The 9,463-nt window shown below is 40.2% G+C and overlaps 1 protein-coding gene across 1 annotated transcript in view; it reads left to right on the top strand.

Annotated features, from left to right (window-relative positions):
* The window catches only part of MMRN1 (multimerin 1), a 42,642-nt gene extending 34,346 nt beyond the window's left edge, over positions 1-8,296 (top strand). Inside the window, exons 7-8 of the mRNA XM_053941317.1 lie at positions 5,624-5,770; positions 6,880-8,296. Coding sequence (XP_053797292.1) covers positions 5,624-5,770; positions 6,880-7,301 — 569 coding nt within the window. The 3' untranslated portion in view covers positions 7,302-8,296. The remainder of the gene's footprint in view (positions 1-5,623; positions 5,771-6,879) is intronic.
* The last annotated feature ends 1,167 nt before the right edge of the window (positions 8,297-9,463 follow it).

The raw sequence follows: 9,463 nt of genomic DNA on the forward strand, positions 1-9,463 counted from the left end.
GATATAACAGTTCAGTTTCTCATCCTGGGACTACAGTCCCCCCCATTTTCCCCTGGGGCCGAGGGGTCTAAAAACAGGACTCATCTTCTTCCCGAAGACAGAGGGTATCACCATTCCCTCTTCAGCTCTCTTCGTTTCTCGCCATTCCTGTGCTGTTCGAAGCTGAAACAGGTCTCCCTGGGTCACCACTGCATCCCCCTAAAATGCAGTCTCTATTGCAGGAGATTTTGGTTCAGTCCATGGCTAACAAGAAAAGTCCAGCTAAAAGCTACTTCTTCATCTCCTCTCACTTAAATATTTCTTCTTCTAACATCTCAGGTCCCGGACTATCTCTCTTCCACTACAAATCAAGGAGGAGTAATACTTTTAAAAAGCCCTCATTCCCTCGAAAGGGTTAAAAGTTCAGACTCCCTGGACGGCCGATATCTCAGTCCGGCGTTCTGCCTCCCACGCTGGGCATTTCCCCCCCCCTTCTCCTTCTCTTCTGCCGGCAGATTTTCAGGTGCCGCCAGGCTCTCTGTCTCTTTCCCACATGGGGGGGGGGCAAAGGCATCTCTGCTTCTCTCCACCCTTCCATCCACAGGAGCTGGCTGGGTTCCAGACCCTCAGCCCCCTCGGCCTACCTGGACAAGGCCGTGTGGCTTCCCCTCCCCCACCCAGCCTAAGGCTGGGCAGGGGGGGAGTCTGCACTCTCTGATGACCGGAACCAAAAGAGAGAGTTTTCTTGGGAGTTCTTGCTTTTAACCCCCTGTGTTCTCAGAGGCGTGTCCATACTTTCAGTGGTCACTCCAGGTGCCAATATCCAAACCTGACTACTAATTGGTTTGACCCAACTTCCTGGAAAAAATTCACTTCCATGTCAAACCACGACAACTCACTTGCAGAAAGTGCAGTTCTTTGCAGATGTGGAAAAGCCTTATTTTTATATGATGTTTCTACATAGCAATGGTTATGCTGACTTTTCCATTGGTAATGAGATTTTGTACTTAACAAATTTCATGCCTAGCAAAGCCATGCATTATATTTCTGTAAGTTAAAGAAGCAAGACCATTACCCTAATTAACAAATATCCATCTTCTGCCTGGGTGGATTTTACTTCTCCATGAAAGCTTTTTCTCGCAAGTTCTTGGACACCACCAGAGATTTATGCTGCCTTTACTAAAATTTCTAGAAGAAATTCTAAGGCATAATTGGCTAATTATAAAATGTATTTAATCTGAGATTGCCTTTTTCAACCTAAAAGAAAATTCTAGAAAGAGGTGAATGACAATTTTCATTGACTCCAATATGTTCAATATTTGAACCTACTCTAACAGATTAGGGGTTTAACTGGCTTTAATGTGTTCAGAATTTGACCCTGAGGCAATACTTTCTAAAGCAATTAGTTGAAATCAAAAGAAAACAATGTGAGTTTGCATTGCATGTGCAGGGACATAAAACTTTGCAGACTTACCAAATTGTGGAATAAAGTTAAGAAAAGTTCTACGTCAAATAGAGACTGCAATAACTGTATGAGGAGTGAAAGCACCACCACTTCACCTGACACTGACTGTAACAGCAACCCAAGATGGATAAAAAAGTGATTGTCTTAAGACAGCTTCAATATCTAAGAGGAGACAACAACATTAAAATATATATTTTTTAAATATACATATACACACAGTATATACAATATACACACAGTAACTCTTAATTAGTCTTGGGTTGGGTTGTGACTGGTCCTACTTCCCAATGCACTGTTCTCCTGCAGAAATGAGTGATGCAGTGTGAGGGTAGTTTAGCTCATTTCCCATTTTCCTGTTGCTTTAAGTACTGCTCTCTAAGGAATCTAGAGGCTGCTGTGCTTTCCAAATGTGAATGTACTCTCTTGTTGCATGTCTTATATTGGTTGTGGGTTTTGCTTTATTCAGATTATGCCACCCTGCCATCAACATGAATAACAGAATCAAGCTGTTATATTTATGCATTTAAAACAGTGCACCTGTGTGAGAAGTAATTTCAATTCATTCTCACTTTTTGTGTCTTATTTCTGATTTTGTTATCACAAGATCTCTAATTCCTAACAGAAATGCAAGCTTCCATTGTTGCATTATCATTCAAGCCTTAATTTCAAGTGAAATATTAATCTATTCAAGTGCTTTCCATCTTGTGTTTTAATTGCACAAATGAGATGGTTATTCCAGTTCAGCTTGGTGACATATACTTCAAATTTGCATATTTACTCTTTAGACTAATGGGTTGATGAAGCTGTTGTGTTGTTTTTAATTTGGTAAGCCCAAAATCATCACACAGGAATAATTAGATACCTCTGCTTAACAGAGAAACAGAGTTGCTAGAGTCCAAGTAGCTCAGATTGGCCCTGATACTCAGCTCCACCCAAAACTAGAGGGAACAGCCCTCTCCTCCTTGCTTTTTGCCCACTATCAGCCTGAGGGTGCTAAGACAGAGGTGATTAATAACTATAGGCTGGCCACCAGTTTGATCCTGTGTGAGCAGGGTGGTTTAGTAGATCCCCAGGCTCTTCCAGTCTCCTAGGGCTTCCTGAGAAGCAGGTACTGATAACTCAATAGTGAGAATGCTTTTAGGTTACCTCCTGGTCAGAAGAATTTCCAAACCGAACTCCTGGAGTCAATCTTTTCCATAAGGAGACCATTAAATTGCTGAATATTTGTTTTGCTTCAAAAAAAACCCGGTAGATACTGACAGAGCTTGATTATTTGTTTGAGATTTGTTTGCCCAGCATTGGCAGTCTATTTCCCAAAAGAGCTTCTGGCTGCCTGCCTTCCCTAAGAGTAGCAAAACTGAGCATTAACTGGCTTTCCTCATTACTACCATACCAAGTGTAATTAGCAACTACATTTTATTTTCTGCTAGTAATAGTGACAATTTAAGCCTTTAATTTATAGTCTCTCTCTTTGACCGATCTACACTACTAAGTTGAGAAACATTAATTAACAATAAAATATTTCTTTTAATAGGAGACCTGTTCCTAATCTGAACCCTCTGGTATCTTTACTCCAAGGAGATAAATTCAGACATAGTGTCTCAGGACACTCTTCAGCAAGAAAAGAGAAAATACTGGGCAGAGGAGCAGCCCCAGCCAGAAATGACAGCAGAAAGATGCTATTGTAGCATAGCTACATGGAGATTATTGGCACAGTGGAGATCTGCAGAATTTGCCTCTTGCTCTGAAAATCCTAATTTGACTCAAACCCCACACAACTTCTATTCTAGCAAATAGAGGAGCTTCCCAGGTGCTGTTAAGCAGTGCTTCACAGAGAAGGTTAAATTAATGTTGATAAAGCTATGTCTGAATTTTAATTAACTCCAAGGTTAAGTTCTGGCAGAATCACCCCTCAGCAGACTTCCAAAATGCTAGTCTCAATCTCATTATCATTTCCTTTTAGTGATCTTTTTCCTGTTTCTTGGGTTTACTTCTTGATTATGATAAGGAGAGGCCAATTAACAGAAAGACTGCTGGGTTCTTACAGGAAACTTTTGTGTTTTGGGAGTACGACACAGCACAATCAGCTGTTTTCCTTCCTTTTCTGCTTTCCTTTGGTACTTGGTAAATATGTGGCTGCTTAGTAAATATCAGAGAAATGTTGTGGGTGCTTGGTGAATATGAGTGAAAAATAACTTCAATGAAGGATGTAGCAAACCATTATTTGAGAAGCAAACCATTATTTTCTCGTGTCCAGTTGCCTGTGCTGTGACCCCAGTCATGAGAGTCCTAAATTGCTTTATTTCAGGCGTTACAGAATAGACATTATTTTCTGTGAAAAGAATGACTGTTGTGTTTATAAATCCATATGCTATATTAGAGCAAATTTAAATGTCACTGTACAATGTGCCTCAGCATTCTGCTCACTGCACTAAAATATCACACAGAAACAGTTTGCCTTAATTCAGCAGTCTGTGAAATATCTGGCTGGGAAAATGAAGATAACACTGAATGACTGAAATATCTATGTGAAATCCAGGTCAGCATTTTCCTGGCTTAACTAGATGCTTTTATGCAAGACTTTTTCAGTTCTGACCTGCCAACCTAGATTTACCATAGCAGAACTGTGGGGAGTTCTCTTTCCAGAGTTCTGCTGGTAATTCCTGGCAAAGAAAAGGGTTGTTTTCTAAAACATCTGACTTTTATTTGACCAAACCAAGAGAAAACAAAAACGTGTGGTTTGGGAATGCTTTGTGTTCAGAATTTTTCACAGCAATATTTATTTTTTTTATGTGACCTGAATTTTCTCCCCACAAAACACTGCTATGACAGCATTTTATTCAATTACACTCAGTAATTACTGTCTCGGAGCTCAGCAGCACTGGCCTGACAAATTTCTCTGTATTGGCTGAGTTTAATTTGGCCAGCTCATACCTAATTGGCAACAGAGGCAAGGATATCCTCAGTGAGGGTGCTCTGCAAAGCCACCTGTTTGGTATAATTTTTCTTGCTTGCAGTCCAAAACTTCTACAACAACCTTGAAAGATATACTGGAATTAGAGACTTATGGACAAGTACTTGAAGTGGCTGGGATAGCATTTAGGACCTTTCATCACCAGGAGACTGGCTCTCCTGCAATGTTTGTCATGTGCTGGGTGAAAAATGTCATAGACAAGACAGTCCAACCTGTACACCAGCAGTACAAAATCTCTTCTGGTACACCCAATGATAAGATGGCTCAGTCCAAAAAGAACAGCCTGATTGAACTTCTTTGGAGATTCTTCTTTCTTACAGCATGTACCTGACCCTCTGAGACCAGCAGAATTCAGAATTTACAGGTAATCTTGAATACCTTGGAAAATAGCTGCAGGTATGCTGTGTTCCGGTAGAAAGGGAGGCTGGACAGGAACTGAAGTTGGCCTGAAGCAATACACGGAATAAATAAATAGACTCCACAACCTGGGGTAGTTATGAAGTGGGTATGTATGTCAGCGCCTGACACAAGTGAGATAGCTCTCCAAAACTTGTGCCCCGAGCCTCAGTCTGACCCACGCCTTTATTCCCAAAGGTGTTCCATATGCAATACATTGCACAACTTTGCCATGCATATTCAACCCCTGGCCCCACCTGTCCTTGCCTCTCATGTTCAATAGGTCCACTGCCTTCTGGGCACACGTGGTTTGCTGTGGTGGTCATATGGGGGTCTCTCGGTGGTCCTGAGGCTGAAGATTGTGGTCTTCCTGATGACTGAACTTTTGAACTTTTCCCCTCTGCGTGTGGGCTTTCGGTTCTTTGGTGCTTATCTGAGTACGTCTATCAGTCTTGATAGGCTTGGAGACAGAGGAGCCCCTTTATCTGGGTTCTTTGCCTCCTCTGGTATTGTTCTTTATGCAAGAAGCTTCTGAAATTTGCATTTTCTTATGCTCTTTGAACCATGGCAGAGATTTCTTAAGTAAAAGGTTAAAATTCAACACATGACCCTACAAGCTAAAATAGAAATGCTTAATTCATTTTGTTAACTTAAGTGAATTGCAAAAATCTCTATTTCAGGCCTTCACAAAGAACTTCAGCAGAAATTGTGAATTGACAAAGAGCCTTTCCAAAATACTGCGTACTTAGGAAGTGTCACTGTTGTGACATTACAACTGAGGCTGTTGGTTTCGCTCCTCTCTTTCACAGGGCAGTTTTCGGCGTGTGCTAGCTCCCCGTGCCAGAATGGAGGAACCTGTGTCAATGACAGACAGAGTTTTGTCTGTGCCTGTCGCCACCCCTTTGGAGGAGTCAACTGTAGTGTGAAGCTGGTGAACGACAATTCCCTGAGTGTTGGCAAGTACAGAATTTAGCAGTGCAATACAGGATCAGTCCAGGCCTCTGCCCCAGGGCCTAATTACAGAACATTTGCTGGTCAGAGGTCTCACGTTTCACTTTAATGAGTGACAACTCAAGCAGCAGAGTCCTGTGTTTTGGTGCTGAAGACATCAATCCCCACGGGTGGCTCGTGATCTCTTTTCTTGATACGACCAGATGATGGGATTAAATTGGTTTGGGACCTGTGATAATAGCTGGAAAGCTCCCTGATGAAATGTGCAGAGTGGGAGGATGTGCAGTAGATGTGTTTGAACACAATGTCATGGATTTTGAAGGGGGAGGTACAATCACATCACTGGGAAATACTATCTTCAATGCAGCCATAAATGTTCTATAAATACCAATAGTTACAAGAATGTGTGGGACTGTGCCCTCAAGGAGTCATTTTAGGCCTGCCTCTGGCTTTCATCAACAAAGGATGCAGCCCTTGAAAGATTTCAAAATAAAAAAAAAAGTGAAAATTATGCTTATTCAGCAAATAAATACAATAAATAATTTACACCCAGGCCACATGGAATGTGAGTTTTATGCATCTTTCAGCAGTCATTTAGCTGATTTTTACTCATGACAGCATATGAATAGTGAATGAAATAATTTGTACAGAAGCAGGGAATGATAGCTTGAAGAGAAACCCATATACTTTTATCCCCATTTAACATCATGAATGCTTAACCCTCCTCACTGTTTGTCTAAGATTTGTGCTGAAAATCTTGGCTTCAGCTCACTTACATGAACAATGAAAGAGATCCTGGAGCGGGGAAACTAGGAGGGGGGTGTAGGGTGGAAAGAAAGTTCCCTTAATGATAACATAATATAGACAAACAAAGTTCCCTTGCTGTTGCTAAATTTTTCTCTGGTGGATGCACCTAGCACTAATTGTGAAGAAAATTACTTTTTATATAATATAAAATGATGTGCTTATACAGGAACACTGTGTTTCAGTTGCTCAAGTTCTGTCATCCACAGGATGACATGACATCAGAAAATCTGCATTTGGTCTTCTGGCTGGTCCAAGTTGCCTTTCTACAATGTAACATCACTTAAATTTTTTCTTTATTTCTTTCCAGATTTTTCAAAAGGATCGTACAGATATGCACCAATGGTGGCTTTTTTTGCTTCTCATACATACGGAATGACAACTCCAGGACCCATCAGATTTAATAATCTGGATGTCAACTATGGTGCCTCATTTGCCCCAGCAACTGGGAAGTTCCATGTTCCATACCTGGGGGTCTATGTTTTTGAATATACCATTGAATCATTCAGTCCACGTGCCTCTGGCTATCTGGTCATTGATGGAATAGACAAACTCACCTTTCAGGCTGAAAATATTCATAACAACAAGTACACTGACAGAGTAATTACAGGAAATGCTTTATTAGAGTTAAATTATGGTCAGGAAGTCTGGCTCAGACTAGCAACTGGCTCTATACCAGCCAAGTATCCACCGGTAACTACATTCAGTGGTTACTTGTTGTATCGTACCTAAGTCAGTCCTAAATGTGAGCTGTTAGTCAAATGAAGCAACCTGCAGGTTGCAATTTTCTTGAATTTAGCTTTGCATTTAAATACTTTGCTTCTTTAGGGGCACTAAGCTTCCCATGTAATGGCTTTTTTAGTGCCGATCCTCCAAGATGTTCTTTGGTTGTAGCCATGTGCACAACCCCAAGGAGTCCACAGGCTGGAGATGGGGGAAAACAAAGCATCTTCCTCATATTAATATGGCTGGGAAGCACAAATCTAATGCTGTTCTGCTATTACATTGCATAGACATACTTACACAAGATTGCTGAGAATCACTTCTCAAGAGAAAGCTCAGTTTGATCATTCCTTTAAACACTGACTGCAAATCAAAAGTGATGGATAGATTTTGATGACTCAGAGGCTGGATTACTACTTAGCTTGTTGTATCAATTGATAATCGTGTGTATATATTCTGTTTGGAAAAAATATATTTCTTTTCCATTTAGCCTATCATTATTCACTGCATACTTTGATATGGTGGTATTTAATTGATTCATTATTTTTTAATGTAACTCGGTATGAGTATGAGATAAACTAGGTATCAGTATGAGACAAACTAGGTTTTTTTGATCTGGCAGCAAAAAAACCCAAGAGGAATACATTCAGATTAGAAATAAATTATTTTTTGCAGTTTAATTAGTCATAGGATAAACACCATAATGGATTTGGTGGATTCTCTCTGCTGCTTGGAATATTTAAACCACAGCTGGATTTTCCTTGGGTGATAAGTTTTAAGCAAACATTGTTATATTGGCTTCATATGGATTTTAGCATTTGACCTATAAAGTACACAAGATTAAATTATATAACCGAAGTATTTTCTAAATTTGAGTTCTATAAATCTATAATATCATTTGTTTCTGCATTATATTCACTAACTACTGAGGCAAGATGAAATTAGCTTCAGTCTGCATGTGATTTTTTCAAGCACCAATCCAATAAAGAAATATTTTTAATTGATGCCTGACTGCCTGAAAAAAAAGCCTTCCAGGTTTTTATTCTTATTCTTTGCAAAGTCCTAGACTGCTGCAGTTTCTTGATATCCTATCCCCTAGTGTGACTGGCCAGGTTTGTTTCTGGTTACTGCCTCTGTTAATGATGTTTGACCAGGATTTTCTGTGTCTCTGTGTTTGTCTCACTTCCTTTTCTTAAAAGCTGGAAAAGTCTAACTATGATCTATGCCAATCTATAGAAGCACAGAGTGTTTTGGAGCTCCCTGAGTTATTTTGTTTTCCACCATCAGGAACTTTTCTTGAAAACACATGGGAATCTTCAAGTCTCTTCTTAGTATTACTTAATGTACCTTACAAGGTCTTAAGATGAACATCTGTGAAATGACTGAATTCTTGCCATGCTGTATGTTGATAAGAGAATCCACAATATCTTCCCTCAGATGCATAAATGTACATTTTGTTGTTCCAAACATAAATGAGCATTCCCCACCAGAAGCAGAGGTGCTGGAGTGTGTCCATGGGCATGTGCCTCTGGGTGCTGGCTACCTGAGCTACAGAAATGTGCAGCACTCACGAGCATCCCTCCAACTTCAGGGGGCATCTTATCATGGCTTGTGGTCAAGGACAGCAGTTAAGAATTCATGAAATTTTTCAATCCAAGCCTGCTTTTTTTTTTTTTTTTTGAGGTTTTTCTGAGGCCAGGAATCCTTTCTTCTCTGTAATTAATGGGTTCTTAATGTACCATGGACCCTGAATGAGTGTGCTACAGACTTTTCTCCTGTTGCATACGACAATTTTCCTGTAAACACTCAAATATTTGATATGGCACTAATTCAGCCTACTGTGTCACTAAGTGTTATCAAATATAATGAACACAAGCCTCACTCCCTCCTTCTATGGTGTTGTCATTTTAATGTGCTTAGTCCTCTTTATTCCTGCTGTGGTTATAGCTAAATGGCATGAAAATTACTATGAAGATGAAATTTAAATGACCCACCAGAGTCTGCATCTCTGTTTTAAGGTGACTTTCTTTGCCCTTGCAGCCCTTCTCTCTAAATCCTTCAAGATAGGTCTTCATCTTCAGGCACTATTTTCCTCCAGCAACTGGATAATTTCTCTGTCATTGTACTGGTTTTCTTTCCTCTTTTCTCCCCCTTGTGTTTTCTCCTCTCAC

This window comes from Vidua chalybeata, chromosome 4 (genome assembly GCF_026979565.1).
Source record: "Vidua chalybeata isolate OUT-0048 chromosome 4, bVidCha1 merged haplotype, whole genome shotgun sequence".
Lineage (NCBI taxonomy): Eukaryota > Metazoa > Chordata > Aves > Passeriformes > Viduidae > Vidua > Vidua chalybeata.